This window comes from Diachasma alloeum, unplaced genomic scaffold, assembly GCF_001412515.2.
Source record: "Diachasma alloeum isolate Michigan unplaced genomic scaffold, Dall2.0 Dall_scaffold_00358, whole genome shotgun sequence".
NCBI lineage: Eukaryota > Metazoa > Arthropoda > Insecta > Hymenoptera > Braconidae > Diachasma > Diachasma alloeum.
The window spans coordinates 786612-805484 of NW_021680497.1; the positions used below are offsets into that span (position 1 = coordinate 786612).

The window sequence follows — 18873 nt, forward strand, 5'->3', positions numbered from 1 at the left end:
TTGCGGATGAGAGAATTTAATTGATAATTAATTAATAATTCAGTGAGTCATTCAAATTTTAAAAAATTAATAAGTTGTGGGCGTTAAAAGATGCCTGTAATGTATACGTTCTTTTAATTGCCTGTAATTTTCGGGATTTTTTGGGATTTTTCAATGTAAAAAAATACGTGCCTGATGTTTTTATTAATTTCATTTTCCCAGTGAGTAATTTCACTGAATAAATAAATTAATGCAACAAGTCAATTACTCGAATTTGAAATTTCACTGTAATGAAATACCTCAGAGTAGCCCGTAATCGTTACCTGAAAATCCATTGTTTCATCATGTAATATTGGACGAGTCTCATACCCCAGCTGACCCTGCGTTGCACTCTCACCAGAAATGGTTTATGACCAGTTAAAAAACACAGTGCATCAACGAAATACGCTGGCAGTAGGTGGAGAAATAAGACGAGAACCTTGTGATAGTACTTGTTGTTTGTTACTCCACCGCGTGGATACCAAAGAATACCTGAAAATTGAGAACATAAAGTTACACATGAATTGCAATTCATGTTCTGGCAAATTTTGAAAATAATTTTGTATGGAAATTTCATTTGTTTTTCAATAGGATAGGTGAAAAAACTACTGATTATTAGGGTTTGCAATAGAATTAAAAACCGTATTAATCCAAAGTTAACAGAATTTCTATTCATATGATTTTGAAATTCAGGGAAGAATTTCGATAATTAGTAATTCAATGAAAAAATATGAAAATAATGTTTGTTGAAATTCTACAAGAAATTTCAGTTGAAAAAACTGTCGTTAATACGAATTTTCAATAGAGTTAAAAAATCATATTAATAAAAATTCAACAGAATTTCTATTAAAATAATTTTTTAATTCAGGGAAGAATTTTGATAATTAGTAATTCAATGAAAAAATATGAAAATAATGTTTGATTGAAATTGCCTCAGTTCTAAAAAAGTCATGACATTTTTTTTGAAATTCTATAAGAAATTTTAATTGAAAAAAACTGTCTGCAATTGGAATTCTCAATAGAGTTAAAAAATCATATTATCAAAAATTCAACAGAATTTCTGAGAGCAAGCGTAGATTTCTTCATCAATTTTTTCATACGTTTGAAGGCTATAATTCTCATGTTTTTGTGGTCAGCTCCAGTTGAGAATTTTTTTGTCGCATAGGGAGGAGAACAACTAGTTTTTTTCAGTCTGTTTAACAGATTTATCACCTGAAAATGGATTTTCGAATGCATGCTTCCTGCCATACGCCAGGCTTTCTCCCCAGGTCATCGGGTTCTCCCCACTCTCAGTTACATTCATATAAATCGGTTTGGCCGGTGATTCAAGGCCAACTTTCCATGCCAACGCGATTATAGCATTGACAGCGATGTCGCAGGGGATGGCATCAAGAATGAAATTCCCATCGCAGAGGACACTTCGCACGACCCCCTTAGCTGCCCCAATCATGAGGCCGGTTGGGCCGTTCATGTTCTCCACCCAACCAGGCGCTGGTTCCTTCCAAGAAGCTACAACTGTGGACAAATTACTCATTTTTTAAATTTATTCCTTACTTTGGATGAGACAGGAAGGGAACTGGGATTATTCTCAATATGAATAACCAGAAAATTTTTACTGAAAAAAATGGGTAGTCCAGACCGGAATTTGAACCCGGAGACCTTCTCGTATTTTATGGTATTATACGCCTCAGCCATCATCCTTCCATAATTTTATATATTGATATAATTTTAAACTCGTGCAAGCACGCATTAAAAAAAATAAAAACGTAGCGAATTCAGCGGAAAATTCTACTGGATTTCTACGGAACTTCTATTAAAAATTCCACTAGTTTCGGCGATTTACAGGATAGTAGGATAAAAGTCTACTCATTTTTTTAATACAATGTTCTCCATCGAAAGTTTCTATTCAAAAAACGCGGAGAATACCTGCGGAATTCTTTAAACATAATTTTCACTTGTTCTATCAATTTTTTTCGTACCTAGACATATCCCAAACAATAATTTCAACTAATATATTTGGACTTGAAATGCTCATAATAGTGACAATAATTTGTCTCGAAAACTAATAATTGTTGCAGAAAATTTTTTCATTTAATAAAATAACGAAAAACTAAGAAGTTCCAGTGATCATGATGTCACATTGCGGACGTTTTCAATTCCCCGAGTTTATATACTTTTATTATTTATTGAAATAAAAAAATACGCCTCTAATATTTTCTCATCTAATTTTAAGAAACGAATAAATAAAAAATTTAATGTAAAACTCAAATTCCAGGGGTCAAAGAAATTAAAATAAAGTTAACGTCAAAAGTCTTCATCGTCAGAATCATTAATCTTCTAAATATCTAATAATCTTGTAATTGATTTCCTGCGCTTCGAAGATTTTCCCCTGAATTATTCAACTCGAAGCCCCCACCCACATCCCCGTAAATAGCCGTTCGATCAGTATTGAGCAGGTGTAATTGAATTATGTGATGACTGACCAATCGATGGCCTGGCAACGCCGGCCGGCAAGTTAGACCTGTTGATCAGGTCCTCTGCGAGAGCTTTGCTGAAGGCATAAGTGTTTGGCATGTCCTTGAGCAATTTCGGAGTCATTATATTCAGGAGATCATTGTCCAGAATCTCCACGAGACTTATCACCTGCTCGGGGACCATTGGACTGGGGTAGGCACGATCCTCGAGGATCTTCTCGCCGCAGTGGGTGTAAGCCGTTGACAAATAGATCAGCGACTGCAGGTTTTGCATCTGGAAGGGGAATCCACTTTTAAAAAATCCAGTGTAACGATTTTTGAAGCCTCTATTCCAATTAGCCAATAATGCAATGTATATGTCGATGTATAGTTTTTTATGTTTTGCAATCTTTCGTTTACGGTAATTGTGAAAAAAGAAAAATTAATTTTTTTCTGAAATAAAAAAATACATATATTTTTTTTTATACTTTAATTTTTTTAGCTGTAAAAAAATTAATATAGTTCTGTAAAAAAATAATATATAAGATAGTATTTATGTATATTGTACATAATACATGCCTAAAAATAGAGAAGAGCGCAAACAGCAAAAAAGAAACGAAGAAGAGAATTATGACGATTCCGAATAATTATTCAACAATTAAATTTTCATTGTGAAACACTTTCTTGAAATTAAATTCATTCATTCTGTTTCCTGCATTATTATTGAGATAAAAATTAATGAAAGTGAGAAACGATAAGGTTTTACTATTCTGGCACCCATGGAAAGCAACACATGCGCGAAGCGCGCGCCGTTCTAGTTTTGAATAAGAAATGTCATTTTTATGAGCGAGTCGGTTATGCATGTCCAGAGAAATGAAGTGTTTGGGTCGGATGAGACACTTTATTTGAAGTTTTTTATGCTCATTCTCACAATATTTCGAAATGTTTTAATGCTCTGAAATAAATTATTCGTTCATTCTAAATAATGGATTATCAAATGTTGATAACTGCATTCTTTTCATAATTTCCTTTTCAACTAATCATGTCTTTATTCAGATCATAAACAGTCGTCTTTTATTTAAAAAACCATATTTATTCGATGCGAATAAAAATGACAATAAAACCAAAATTTAAAAAATACAGTTTTTTCTCTGAGCCATTTTCTGAGTGCGTTTCATTAATTCAGGGGAATCCCAGATGTTTGACATATCACGCTTCGATCGATCTCGAGAAGAACAAAGGCACATGATTCGTAGGAAAGAATATTATTATTTCCTTTTACGACCCGATGAAGCTATTCACATCAAACACATTTGTTTTTTATTTGATGAAAATAAAAATAAAGTTTTTTGTCTCAGTAAAACCCATTTATTTAATCGAAATGAATCGCTTTACGACTGCATCGTTCATTAATTCAGGGGAATCCCAGGCGTTTGTCCGATCTCAAGTAGAACAAAGGCACATGAACAACAGGAAAGAGTACTTTTTCTTTCGTTTTATCGTGCGATGAAGGACGGTACCTGTCGGGCATTCTCGCCGAACGTGTTCTGCAATCACTCAGCATCTCCGCAATTTTGGCATGAGGAAAAACACTACTCGCTATGTTTATATATATATAGATATATATGCTCGTAAATATTTTTTCATCGTGACGAAATGACGCAGAGAGATAATTGGTCGTTAAGCGTGGTTTCAGCGATAAAATTTGTTTTCGAAAATTTTATGCATCGGAATTTTTTTCTGCATGACTTTCACGCCGATGTAGTTATGGTTGCTACTGAAAGTGGATGAGTGCTACGTAAAAAGTGGCTTTTCGGCACGAGGTGAACCTAACAACAATGAAAAAAAAAAATATTTCGACGCATGTGCAACCGGGATTTTTCAGCTCATGCGGTTGGCAGCCCTCTCCTTCGTCTCGGGCCTCCAACTTCACACTCGTGAAAATCCCATCGCATTTGTATCGAAATATACCATATTAATTCATCAATTGAGAGGAAATTTTGAGTCACAACGCAATTGCATTGAAATTCAATGAAAAATTTCAACAAATGTTTCTCATTAATATTCATTAGACGAACTTCAGTTGCGCTACTTTCTAATGAATTTTACCTGTCGGAGATTTATTTCACTATATTAAAATGTTAAAATGTTGAAATGTTGAAATGTTAAAATGTTAAAATGTTAAAATGTTAAAATGTTAAAATGTTAATGTTTTCCTTTAATCATCAAAAAATGGTCAAAAGCCTAACACTCTTGAGAATGAAATAAGAATGGAGTAAAATTTACCTGTTTGCATAGTGTAATGAGATTCCTAACTCCCGCAGTATTCATTCCGATAGCGTCCTTCAATGGCACATCGAATTTAACATTAGCAGCGCTATGGAAGACGACTGATACGTCACGTATCAACAGCTCCCTATTCTCCACCGAGAGACTGAGATTCTCCACCGTGACATCCCCCGGTATCACTGCTAATTTCTTCAACCTCTCTGGATGATTCGCCCGGAGGTCTTTGAACGGCTCTTGCTGCGGATGGTGACAATGAATAATAAATCACCGATAAAAATCAAAAAACCTCTGACTCATCACCTGAAAAGCTAGACTGCGTCATAAAATTGGCTCGTGTTGGAAGTCTAGTGTTTGGAGTTTATTTGCATTTCATTAAAAATGTTAAGTCACGATGAAATATTCAAACCAAAATTCCCGAGTGGGGATTAACCTCAGGATATTTACATTTAGCGGGGAATCGGACGCGGATTTTTTATGGACACGAGGGCAATCGAGTAACAAGTGACCGCAAATACAAAGTTACAACATTCTAACTCTTGGTTGGACTATTGCATTGTTGGACTATTAACTGACTTATTAGTAATTTACTAAATTACTAAATTACCTGACTTAATTTAGTAATGTTATGAGAAGTTGCCCCTTACAAAAATCAACATTTACTTATCCTCATTAAAATTTGAAAATGAATATAACAATTGGTAATTTAAATTTTTCAATTGACTATTAACTCAATAATTGACAATATGGAATTGTCAATTGACTATTGAGTAAATATTTCTAAATTTCATTAAAGGATTTTTTGATTAGCCAAATGATCGTTAATCGTCCGAACTCAATTATTGATTGATAAAATAATTCACAATTTGCGTATTTAATTGATGATCAATTTAAGAATTAAAAAATTGATGAGTAATATTAACAATTGACTCATTCGAAATTTAACTTTAATTAAAATTTATGATTATCCCGATTTCTTCCAAAATTGATGGAAAAATCTAGTGCATTAACGGTGAAGTTTAGTTTCCGGTGAACTGGGAAATTTTCATCACATTATTGAAGCATCAAGGAAGTTGGTCATTTAAAATTCAAAATTTTATCAAATAATCAATGGAAACTGCAAACTTCAGGTCAATTATTCTACGAATAATTGAACTGGCGTTTACATATTCATAGAAATCATAAAAATTGGGGTAAAGCTAGTCTTTAATTTCCAATCTATTAGAAATTTATCGTAATGTGGTACTGAATTGTTATGACGGATGAAAAAATTCAATAGAAAATATTCTATAGAAAAAGTCACAAGAATTCGGGTTTTCTATACAACTTATTCTATTGAGATATTTTCAATAGAATTTCCTCGGCTCAAATGTTCCAAGTTTTTGTTTGATTTTCTTGATGAGAAGAAACGAAAAATAGATCGAAAAAAAATCATAAAATTTGAGCCGAGAAAATTCTGAAGAAAATCTCTGTTTAGACAATAAGTTATACAGAAAAATCGAGTTCTCCTGACTTCGTCTATTGAACATTTCAGTAGAATCGGTCAAAAACTAATAGAAATTCAATCGAAAGCCAATAGAATTTTCCGACGAATTCGCTGTTTGTTTTTCCATTAAATTTTTTCGGGCGTGTCCGGAGAATAGGCTCCTAAAAAAAAAATTCTTCTCCCAAGAAAATAATTTTATCTCTCAAAGCAATCAGTAATCACTTTAAGGCAGTTTACCGTCACCTATTCATGTTTTCAATTCAAAAATACCAATTACTGATTACATTAAGCATTCAATTAATCAATTGAACGTAACACATTGTGCATTAACAATTTCCGTAATATCGCGAAGAGTACTGACAACTGCCCCCCCTGATCGATATTTTTCAATGAATCATCTATCGCGAAACGCACTACAAAGTTGCAGACGTTATTTTCAGTAGAAAAAGCCGCAAAAAAATAAAGAACTCCAATTGTTTGCGTACGTATAATGCACCCGTCATGATTATCAGTTATTAGAAATTCAAGGATTGATTGGCCTTGCGATCACTAAATAAAACATATTTAATTGATTGGTGCATCATTTTTAATTGATGTTTTCTTTATTGACCGCGAGGCCAATCAATTCTTGAATTTCTAATCCTGATCATCATGATAGGTGCATTATACTACTACTATTACTGATTTTACAACGGTCGATAACATAATACCTTTACATTATCAGTTATTACAATTAATTTCAAAATAATCAGAAATCGTACGTAAGAATGGAAATTAAAAATTCAAATGTAGACAGGTAGCTCAATCAATTTTCGGAAGCGTGATGGAGGGTAATTGGATTTCTCGAGATACATGCGGTTTTCCCCTGAATAATTCTAATGGTAATGACGTCTAATTGGTCAGCACTTTCGGTTGATATCTCACGGCCGAATGTCTGGGTAACAAGTTTCGACAAAATCGTGTATTTTTTCGTACCATCCGTCACCTTGAGAGGTGGCACGGTCAATGGGGGCTACGGTGAAAGAATTTCAAGGTGATTTTTTCGAATATCAAAGAGCGAATTATGGGGAGGGGATTTTAATTCAGGAGTTTCAAAATTTGAAACGTCCTGCGGTAGTCGATGACCTCAAACTTGGGGATAATTATCGGTTCTGGTAGGCTCGACACGTTTGGAGACATCTCCATGTGACGCTTTGGGGAATCACGTGTGAAAAAATATTGCTGAAAAAACGTAGCGCATTCGCTAGAAAATTCTATTGGATTTCTATTCAATGGAAAATATTTTATACAAAAAGTTGAAAGAATTCGATTTTTTGAGACAAGTTATTCTATTGAGGTATTTTCTGTAGAATTTCCTCGGCTGGAATTTTTCAAGTTTTTTTCTTTGGGATAAAGAATTTGAAAAATTTAGAAAGTTTGAGCAGGGGAAGTTCTATAAAAAATATCTGAATGGAGCAAGAAATATTTAATATTTCAAAAAATGTTCAATATTTTTTATTGAACATTTCAATAAAATCAGCCAAAAACTAATAGAAGGTGCAATAGAAATCGAATAGATTTTTCTAGTGAATTCACTAGGTTTTTCTATTAAATTTTATCGTGTGATTTCACGCGCGAAAAAAAAATCATAGAAAGACCTAGTGAATTCGATAGAATATTCTATTTTGAAATTTCTTCTCTTGGAGAATTCCGCAGCTTCAGTGCGCGTTTTTAATAGAAAATATCCAATAGAAATTATTTTATAGAAATAGAGGAATTTCATTCTTCTATACATCTTTTTCTATTGAGACATTTCCTATAGAAATGAGGCGACATGAATTTCCCAAGTTTTTTTCACTGAATTGTTGTCTCGTTTTATTTGTAAAATCTAACAACAAAAGTTGGAAAATTTTAGCCGAGGACTTTCTACAGAAAATATCTGAATGGAATGAGTTGTATAGAAAAATCAGACTCTTGAAGAAACGAAGTCTTGCATAAAATTTGTTTATTCAATAACACAATTGGATTTAAAATATTTGATGGATGTCTCTCTTTAATTTGAAGTCATAAAAAATAAGAAGATTTGAACTGATTCGACAAGTGTCTGCGTTATAAAACAATGTTAATTTATCAATTTTTCATTATTTGTTGAAATAAAAAAATACATGTCGAAAAATTTTTGGTCCAATTTTGACAAGAGAAAGCTTAATGAAATTGAGTAGTTTATTAAAGTTTTATTGGTCTTTGGTGAAAGCAATCAATGAACGTCGACTCCCGAAAAATTCGAAAAATCAAAAGACTGTTGCATGAATCTAACTTGAATTAGTTGACAGGTAGTGTCTGAAGGACAATTTTAGAACGACACAATCAAGTTTTGTTTCACTATCCATTCATTTCCAAAACTTAAATATTCTGAATGAGAGAATAAGAGAGTTTTAAGGGATGTTACGTCACAGCTCTTACGAAAATCTAAAAAGCGAATGGTTAGAAATGCAATAGAATTATTGACTTCTAATGCAGGATTCGATAGAAGTCCTCAGAGAAAACAAAAATTTTCCCAATAATGGTTCCATTTAGCTTTTTTAGATGAATTTCAATTGAATAAACATTATGCAAATCAAATGAATGGGTTTATCCAACTAGCTTGTAATAAATATTTCATTCAATCTCAAACTTGATTTTTATTTGTGTCTTTATAGGCATTAAATTAATATTTTGAAAAAATATAAACAGCGTTTCCCTTGATTCAAATGCAGATTTAATTGACTGGAAATTAAATTATTGTTCAGACAGCGAAGAAAGATAATTTGTTCTCATCTAATAATCATTTCAATGAATGAATGAATTATTTATCTCATATAATTGAAACATTTTCAGTGAAATAAATATGTAAATTTATTAATCCCCATCAGAATATTATTGGGATCAACAGAAAAAATTCAAATAGTGTTTAATTTGAAAAAAAGCAAAAATTTAAATTTGACCGGAAAATTAAAAACGTAAGTTTTCGAATAGGTAATCAATTTCATCGCTGGTACTGTCCCACGTGTTCCCTCCTTTCCATTGATGATTCCAACATTCTAATGAGAGACTTTATCGCTTAGAAACGGAATCGTTGTTTAGACGACAAAAAGAATTTATTCTCATCTAATAATCTTTTATATGAATAATTGATTATTTATTTCATACGATTGAAATATTTCCATCGAAATAAATACATAAATTTATTAATCTCCACCAGAATATTTTTGAGATTAATAGAAAAATTTCAAATAAAGTTTTACTTAATTTAAACGCGCCATTTTTTCGGGAGCAAATAAAGTAAATAAAAAACGTAATTTTTCAGATTGGAAATAAATTTTATCGCAGACACTGTCCCACTTGTTCCCTCCGCTCCATTGATAATTCTAACATTCCAATGGGCGCGGAACTTTCTTTTTTTCCAACTGGCCATTTCAAAATTTTGAGAACGAGAAAAAACATAGAAGAACTCACCTGCACGAGTGAGGAGAGTCTACTCTGTGGATCGACGCCTTTCTTCTCCCGCACAAGAAGATAAACCTTTCCCACATCCGGACAGCTCATTAATAATTTCGACAACAGAACTTTTCCCATAAATCCAGTTGCCCCGGTAATGAGAACACATCGATTCCGAAACCACTCGGGTATTGTTGGTATTACCTCGTGTGCAGGAGCGTTATTTATTGACGTTGTGTCTTTCCCTGTGCGTCGGAAAATTAATAAGAATAAGAATGTTAATGGTAATTTTGCTCTTGATTTCGATAGCGATGGGTCACTTCGATCGCCCGTGACAATAATATTAATTCAGGTTCACTAATAGTGATGAGAAATGAAAATAAAGTGAATCGTCCAGTGTTTGGAGCCTCCAAAGTTCACAGTTTCTGAACTTTTAAAAATTTAGGCTGCAATTTCCGGTATATTTTTAGGAAATTTTTACACCGAATTTTCGAGGATTTCCGTCACTGGAAATTTCAAATTTCATTTAAAAAATCAATGGCAACTGGAATTTTCAGTGAAATTATTCCCCGAAAATTGCAAGAATTCTGAAAAATTCTGGATAATTTAATCCTGAATATTCATGTTTTAATTGAAATGTCAATGAATTTCGTTATTTAATTCATAGCTGGAAGAAAAAATCAATGAAGTCTGAAAATTTCAATTGATTTGAATTATTTAAAAGTAAATCTTTAATTCGTGATATTTTTCTTCTTAAATAATCAAATAAGATATTCAACTTATTGACACACTATTTAATTTGACAAATGTCTGAAATTTCAATCAATTTTGCCATTGAAAATTCAAAATTGCATGAAAATCAATGGAAACCTGCAAGTTCACTTCAATAATTCAATGAAGATTCAAAAAAGCTAGGGGAAATGTCTCATTTACTGCTGAATATCATCATCGTCATCACCCTCCTAAAAAATACTAGTCAATTGTCCAGAGCATTTCAATTTTATACTCCCACTGCGCTTGACGTCCTCATCTTTCAATAAATCTTCAATTCGTGATATTATTCTTCTTTAATAAAAAATTCAACTCATTATCACCATCATTTACTTCAAAAAAAGCAATTACCATTAACACCAACAATAAAATAAATAAATTACCCTGCAACTCTGGCAAGAGCTCTTGCGTGGACTTCATAGCGCTCGTCAATCTTTCCGAAGAAGAGACACAGACCGATGAATGAAGCAGAAGAAACGAGAAAAATAATTCGATGTTAATCCAACCGATTAAATCTTCTATCCGATCGATCAAATTCAATAATCATTAAGACGTCTCATGAAACACTTGCGCAAGTTCAATAAAATAAATGCCAATAAAGCCGTAAAATAGCTCTCACGAAGCCAACCTGAAGGCAGATAAAAACCCAAATGTCCCAATCCCTCGAGATCAAATCAATGAATTTCTTCACGTCCCAACGCGTCGATAGCTGGTGAAAAAAAAAACGTGCGTTTAGATCGCTCAGACAAGGCGGATGGTTGCCGAAGAACTGATTGACGAGTGACTGTGCGTTCACCGTGAGGCAGAAAGGTTCACGAACGTCTCGTTCCTTCCTCCACCAGTGGAAATCCCCACGATTTTGATAGGAAATTAATCTCCTTCTTCTTCTTCAACTGTCAGTGCACGAGCAAAATGCCTTGGGAAGGGTGCAGGAAGCTAATGACTTATCGAGAAACGTTTTCCATCATTTATTCAGATGAATTACAGATGAAACGACTACCTGCGTATCACCAGGGTAAAGAGATGAGAAATGCCGGTGGGATTTAACGCCAAGGACACGTGGGGTAACAAAGAACTGCTCGTACCATGGTACCGTTTTATTATTTTTTTAATCACCAGTAATTTCACAAAATGGGATTTCTGGTTTTAAACAATGAATACTCATTGAGGATACTGATAATACAAAATACTTTCTGGAATTACAGACGAATGAAATGGACTGAGGGGTTACAAAAGTTGTGGGTAAACTTACTTTCAGGGTTGGGTAACAAATACTGTGAGACGTATGAAAAAATTTAATTGGTGAAGCTTAGTGCTTCTATTCAAATATTATTTTTGCGAAAATTTTATTGAAAATTATGAAACTCTGCCATGATTTCGACAATTGATGGTTTTTCGTGTTGATTGTTTTAGAAGAATTCTTGGGCATGAATTTTCTGAGCTTCTTGCTTCGATTTTCATGACACAGTTGCATAATCTATAGAATTTTCGCAAATAATTAATGCAATTTTTTAAGTGAGTTTTAACAAAACTCCAATTGAATAAAAATAGTATTGAATTCTAAAATTCTATTAAAAATGAGTTTCAAGAGACATTTTTACGTAGAATAAAGTCTATAGATGTTGATTTTTCTATAAGAATTCTTAATCGTGATTTTTTTAGTTTTTTTCTCTTGGATTTCATTATAAAAAAAGAATGACAATGCAAGGAAAAAAATTCTCCCATAAAAAAATGAAAAACTCTTGACTATTGCAACAACGCAAACGAATTATTTAATAGAATTTTATTATAACTGCAATAGAATTCCTCGGAGAAAGTGCTTGAGTTTTCTATTAAATTTTTTCATACGCGGATAATCATGAAATTGCACAATGTCGAATGCCAAGTCAATCATAATCGGTGATCCTATCCCTGGTATGTTATTTACCCAGTATGGTTCCCCCCGGCTGCGTGCGAAATTGCCCAATATTTATGTTGTCACGAGACAATAAGGCATGGCTCAATAAACCTGTGCTGACCTGTGAAATTCGACTAAGCTAAACCCCACGGCTGAATGATTTCGTATAAAATACTTTGCCCAGATGGCCGTCCCCCGATAACAAATATATTAGATTTTTTGTATGCGAAAGATTAGTCGATTAGAGCTGACTGAAGAGGAGGTAGGCTATGGGGACGATCATGCCTGTTGACGTCCAGGTGGCACCCAGGATCGACTTGAATATCCACCAGACGAGACCCAGCAGGGCTGCCTGGAGACCCAGGTGAACAGCAAGTAGTCTGGAATCAATAGAAGACATTTATTATGAAATAGTTTTGTTTTATAATGATTTCCTCATAATGAGATTTTTTTCGCAATGAAACACGCGTAGAAAAATTCAATGGATTTTGATTTTTCTATGAAAATTCTTGGACATAAATTTAAAATTTTTTCTACTTAATTTTTATTTAATTCTTATTATGAAATTCAAGCAAAAAAAATTACAGAAAAAATCTCAGCAGATGGATTTATATAGAAAAATCAACATAAATTAATTTTTTCTGTAAGAAGTTATTCATTTTTTCAATTCTACAGAATGTCTATTGGAATTCTATGAGAATTCTATTGATGTCAGTTTCTCTGAAAAGACTCCCGACTTTTCAGAGAAACTAACATCTCAAATTAATACATAGTATCATTATCATCGACTAATTGGGTGCACTGACACTGAATTCATCAAGAAAATTCCCCAAAACCATTGAGAACTCACATGTTATCCTTTGCTCGCGCTCTTCCAAGACTTTTGAGAGGCTCTTTACTGAGATACACTCTGACCCCCTTCGTCAAATTCACGAAGTAATCCTCCCACGACAATGGCCTCACGTCGAGTGTGAATAGCTTCTTATCCTCGCTGGATAACGACTCGTGCAACTCCATCATTCTGGGATTCTGGAACTTCCATTCTGTGAAGATAAACTTCTCCAAACGACCCAGAGAGTTGTTGACGTTCGTGTGCAGCCGAACAAGTCTATTAAAACAATTGTGAGATTAATAGTCAGTATCATAGTCATTATCATAAACTGATCAATAGTAAAATTTCTGATATTTTGCTAAATATCCATAACCCAGAATTTCCTGGAGCACAAGAATGATCTCATTTCATTAACAATTTATGTTACAGGAAAAAGAGTTATAGTAAATGGATCATTTTAAATGATCAATAATTATTTTTTCCCATTCTCCTTCGCATGGGTTTTACCTGAATTTTTTTTATTGCTAAAGATGACGATTGGGCGAAAAATATTGAATTTATTTATTTTTATGTTGCCTGAATAGTTTATGAGCAATTGGAAACGTCTGCGTTGTAAAGTCTTGATTTTTCATGTTTTAAAAAATAAAAAAATTCGAATCTAATATTTCTCAACCGGTTTTCCTACTTCATCACTTTCTTCAATAAATAATTTTCAACTCCAATAAGATTTGATTCACTCTCTTACCAATTTTTCCAAAATACTAATAAAAAATACTAAAAGAAAAAGAATGAGACTAATATTGTGAATAACAAATATAAATAATATACTCAAAAAATAATAGTAATAAATAATAAACAATGGAATTAATAACAAACAAAATACTAAATGAGACCAAAATTACAACAATGTAAACAACTCATAAGATTCATTCATAATAATTATGTTATATTTTCGTTTTCCCTTAGGACATTTTTGTATCCCAGGAAAATAATAAATTGCTTCTAATCTAATCCAATAATAATCCAAGGAACTACATACATGGGACGTCCTCCAGCGACTTTAGTGACTGTATCCAGAATATAAGCCGGGATCATGTGCACAAAAATGGAAGAGATTCGATAGAGCCACAGCGATGGCAGCAGTTTGAGATGTGGATACCAGACAGCGCTGACCAAAGGATACTTATGAAGATATCCGTTTATTTTGGACTCCACCTTCAGCCACTGGAATGGATTGCATGTGCTCGAGGTGCAGTGGTAGACCTTTATCCCTGTGTTCCTGAGTGAAAGATAATGTTTCGTGTTAAATTACCCACGATATCAAGGTGCAATTGGAGAAGTACAATTGATGTTCACCTGTCACGACCAATGACGTAGGCAGCAACGAGGAGAGCATTGACAACAATGTCCACTGGGATGTAATCGTAGATGAGTTGACTTGCAACTGGCAGTCTGCGAACTACTCCCTTGCTGGCGCCCATCAGGAAGCCCTGGGGGCCATTCTTGGAGGTTGTCCATCCTGGAATTGGCTCCTGCCATGCACCAGTGACTGGAAATAATATTTGCGTGACGTTTCTTTTCTAAATTTCAATCTCATTTAGGTTGGAATAAATTAACTCTGGAGAGGCTCAGAATTTAAGAATAATAATAATAATAATAGATAAATGAATAAATATTCATCGAGTAGTCGATGCACTAGTCGGTAATTACTCCTTAAGGGAGTTTAAAAAAAATGGTTTCATTAAATCAAAAGTGAAAATTAATTTAAGGTTTTGTTGTCAACACAAAAACATTTGATTTTTTTTTAAATTTGACGGTGCATTGAATCACATAGTTCCAAAAATTTGGGATTTTATTAGAATTGTATTGAATTGCCGTTGATTGAAAATTATGCAACGCTGAAGTTTGATTTTTTTAAAGTTTTTGTTACGTAAGGAAGTAAATAGTTTTATTGAATGAATTATATGCTTGAGATTTTTTCTATAGAAATTGATGACGTGTATTATTTGAGGTGTTTTTGATGCATTTTTGGTTTTCCCCTCAAATATCTGGTGAAAAATTTATTATTTATATAGAATTATATGGAATTTCTTTGGAAAAGCTCAAGAAATTTCTATAAAATCCTCCAATGCGTGAATCAATTAAATAGAAAGATTACTTTTGAAGGAAGATTGATGAAATAATTTGATAATTACAAATTTAGGAAATTACGAACATTACTTCCAAATAATTTATAAACAATGAATTTTCCCAGAAATCGATTTCATGCCTAAAAAAATTAGTTTTACTAAAGTTTAAACAATTTCAAATATTGATTGATAAAGGAATGTTTAAAAAATAACAATTCTGTGCAGAACCGCCTTCGAATGACGCTGAATATTCATGATTTTTTCCAATTTTCCTCGCGCAATTTAGTTAACAAATTTGATCATTGAAAATAGTTGAGTCCACAGTGTGGCAAACTGTAAAACTACTTGGATATCGTTAAAGGCTGAGCTAATTCATCACCTCGATTTAGCCTCCCCTATCCCTAGAAAACCTACTCATAGACGGTCTCACGATGGCCGCAGGGATGGACCCATTGACGACCTCATGCTCAGCCAGATGTTTCGAAAAGGTATAAGCATTCGGGTGATTCTTCAGCAGCTGTGGGGTCGCCTCCTCAATCGCCTTCTCGTCCTTCCCCCCGACCAGCGCAAGGACTTCGTCCACATCAGCTGGTGGTGGATAAATCTGCTCCTTAGTCTCGAGGAGAAACGAGTTCACATAGGCACTCGACACGTGCACCAGGGCCTGCGAATAATTACGTCAATCATAAAACTTCAATCAGCGCGAAAGAACGAGACAATGAGGATAATACAAATGAATGGCTAATGAAGCCTCGCTCACCTTGAGATTTCTTATTTCCTGGGCAAGCTGAACGACTCTTCGTGTACCGAGAAGATTAATGTCAACTGCGGGCTTCAAGCCCGCTTCAAAGTCCAGAGTGGCTGCTGAATGGAATATCACCTCGACGTGTTCGACAATTGTCAGTCTCTCCTCGGAGGACAGACCCAAATTTTCCTCACCCACGTCACCACTGACTGCTATCAATTTCGAGAACAAGTCAGTCTTCCCTTCCTCCCGCAGACGATCAAACACCTGAGGCAGCAATCGTAAACAATTATTATCAATTATTGTAATGAGGAAGTGTTTTGTTAATTACAAAATTACGAGATATTACTCAATCGTCAATAAGTTGAGATCGGTTGAGTGAAATTCAAGTTTTCGTTGCATTTTGAAGGCATTTTTTCGGAGTTTGACATGAGAGGGGACTCATTCAAATGATTCAGATTAGCAGATTAAATTTATGGTTAACGGTAGCTGGGGGTAAAGTGGGAATAGTTCTGACTGGTTTATTCATTTAGTTTTCTAATAAAGTCTCGTCTAATAAATTTCGTTCAATTTTTGCATTTTTTTATCCATTATTTTCTGTAAAAAAATTTCTTATTTGACAGTTGATGATTATAATAATAAAGATTTATAATGAGAAACGTTATTTATGTATAAGGATTGAATTTCTTCAAATGATACAGTTCAGCAAATTAAATTTATAATTAACGGTAGTTGGGAATAAAGTGAGGATGGTTCTGTCTGGTTTTTATTTTTCCAAAAAAATCGAAGATATTTAGACAACTCATCATTAAATTGAGTTGAAGAGGAATTTCATCCAATTTTTCTAATTTTTTATCCATTATTTACCGTAAAAAAATTCTTATCTGACATTGATGATTATAACAACGAAGATTTTAGTGGAAAAAATGTGTTATGTAAAAGACAAGATGGAAAGTCATGAATAATTCTTTCTTTTTCTCTCAAATTCAAAGCTATTCTAAAAAAACTCAATTTGACACCATCAATTGTATAAAATCCCAACTCCAAATTAAATTATTTTAATTCAATCAACGAATTGACTATGCAATATCAGAAAATTGGGATTGCAAAATGACAAAACCTACTAAAGATTCTCGTCTCCCCTAAAATTCACTGATATTCAAGAAGCAAACCCTCCAAATTAATTTCAATCGATTAAAAAATAACTAAATTCTAAATAACTCAGTGAAATTTCCCCTTTTTTCCCTTCAAATCTATTTCCTCCTGCTTCGAAATAAACTCTGACTAATTCAACTCCACCACCAGCTCAGGAGATATTCATGATTGAATAAATTCAGCACTGAAACGGTAAAACGAATCAACTCAGCTCAAGCTCAGTTTTCGAGGAATATCTCCGAATCTACGGGAGATATCGAAATTTTTGTAATCACCTTTTCTGTAGCTCTCAATTCGCCCTACAAAAAAGGTCATAACAAAAATTGTGCTATCTCGCTCAGATTTCGAGATATCCATTGAAAACCGACCAACAGTCAACATCGATTCAAAATTCATGTACATCATGACGAATGAAATGAAATCATAACCTGAAACGACTGTCCTGCTCAATTAACCGAATACAACGTCTAATTACCGAGTTTTTCGTGAGCTCCTCGAGACGTTCGCTGATTTCCTTCCCCTTCTTCGGTCTTATCAACAGATAAATGTTCTTGACGTCTGGACAGCACCTCAAAAGCTTCTCGATCAAGCAACTGCCCAGGAAGCCGGTACCACCGGTGATGAAGACGCATTTCCCGCGATAATATTCGACAACTCGCGATGCCATTGCCCCGTGCAACGACTAATTGGCTTTTTCCAATTAGTTGGGAGTGATTTTTCGGTTGAGCTTGTTCTCAATGAGCCAGGGGCCACGATAAGGGAGGATTCTGTGACTGAGGGACTAGGAATGATCGAGGGAACATGCAACACAACACAGAACAGAACACGACGGCAAAGTCACTGGAACTAACACATCTGAGGGGCTCCAACGTGGTTATACTGTCGGCCTACATGCTGCTGAGCGCAGCTAGGCGATAGGAGTGGCGATCAAAGAGAGAGGGAGGAGGATCTCGGGGGGAATTTCCGTCGGTCAGACGGAGATGAAGGCAGGGTCGGCGGTCCGCTAGACCGCCAGTGGTTCTCATGGTGACGGAATGATTATTTTGAATCTGAATTTTAGATTTTGTTTGAGGACTTTTTTCTAGAAGTTTTAATTACTGAGGGGGGGGGAGTTTGGGAAAGTCGGCGGGGAAGATGAGACGGTTGGATTTTTTTCTAGTCGCATGGGCGACGCGGTCATTAGCGAGTATTCAGTAAAGAAAGAACGGAGAAATCATAGTATGAAGAAATTTAAGTGAAGAAGGTAAACATAGTTTAATAAATGTGATCCCAATTTTTCGTTCTGTGAAAATTCATCGGGAGAAATTTTTGGCGAGGAAATGGTGGGGAAAAACTGATTTTTAGAATTTTTTTAACTTTGAGATTGTTTAATACACGTGAATCATTAATTACATTAATTATTCATGAAATATTAATTAATTATTCAATTGAATAATTCATTAAGTGAATTATTCAATTGGATGAAATAAAAAAGTAAATGGATACATATTCAATCAATTTTTTTTTAGTTGAGTTTGTTTTTATTTATTTATTTTTTCGATTTATATTTGATTTTTTCAATTTGGTTAGAATTTTTGTTGACATCTTTTGATAATTTCTTTCACTACACAAAAAATTCATGAGGAGAATTTTTTGACGGCGAAAT

At 33.9% G+C, this 18873-nt stretch overlaps 2 protein-coding genes across 2 annotated transcripts in view; both read right to left on the reverse strand.

Moving 5' to 3' along the window:
* Window positions 1-11224, reverse strand: part of LOC107041174 — a 28938-nt gene extending 17714 nt beyond the window's left edge. The window contains exons 1-6 of the mRNA XM_015261604.1: window positions 10854-11224; window positions 9718-9944; window positions 4758-4997; window positions 2502-2766; window positions 1231-1533; window positions 303-510 (exon numbers count right to left, since the gene is read on the reverse strand). Of these exons, the coding sequence (XP_015117090.1) occupies window positions 303-510; window positions 1231-1533; window positions 2502-2766; window positions 4758-4997; window positions 9718-9944; window positions 10854-10890 (1280 nt within the window). The 5' untranslated portion in view covers window positions 10891-11224. The remainder of the gene's footprint in view (window positions 1-302; window positions 511-1230; window positions 1534-2501; window positions 2767-4757; window positions 4998-9717; window positions 9945-10853) is intronic.
* Window positions 11225-11552: 328 nt separating this feature from the next.
* On the reverse strand, window positions 11553-18107 carry LOC107041139 (putative fatty acyl-CoA reductase CG8306). Its single transcript, XM_015261545.1, has 7 exons — window positions 17704-18107; window positions 16089-16340; window positions 15743-15992; window positions 14556-14748; window positions 14239-14478; window positions 13218-13475; window positions 11553-12747 (listed from the first exon to the last, which is right to left on the reverse strand). The coding sequence occupies exons 1-7, from the start codon at window positions 17893-17895 to the stop codon at window positions 12609-12611; spliced, it is 1524 nt and encodes a 507-aa protein (XP_015117031.1). The 5' UTR covers window positions 17896-18107; the 3' UTR covers window positions 11553-12608.
* Between the last annotated feature and the right edge of the window lie 766 nt (window positions 18108-18873).

What these genes read in the sequence shown, in the direction of transcription:
- LOC107041139 (XM_015261545.1), bottom strand. Translation starts at nt 17,895, where the DNA reads ATGGCATCGCGAGTTGTCGAATATTATCGCGGGAAATGCGTCTTCATC. An exon ending in AGGAAATAAGAAATCTCAAG is followed by an intron (nt 15,993 to 16,088) that starts GTGAGCGAGGCT and finishes AATTATTCGCAG; the next exon opens with GCCCTGGTGCACGTGTCGAG. An exon ending in GTCGCTGGAGGACGTCCCAT is followed by an intron (nt 13,476 to 14,238) that starts GTATGTAGTTCC and finishes TTGTTTTAATAG; the next exon opens with ACTTGTTCGGCTGCACACGA.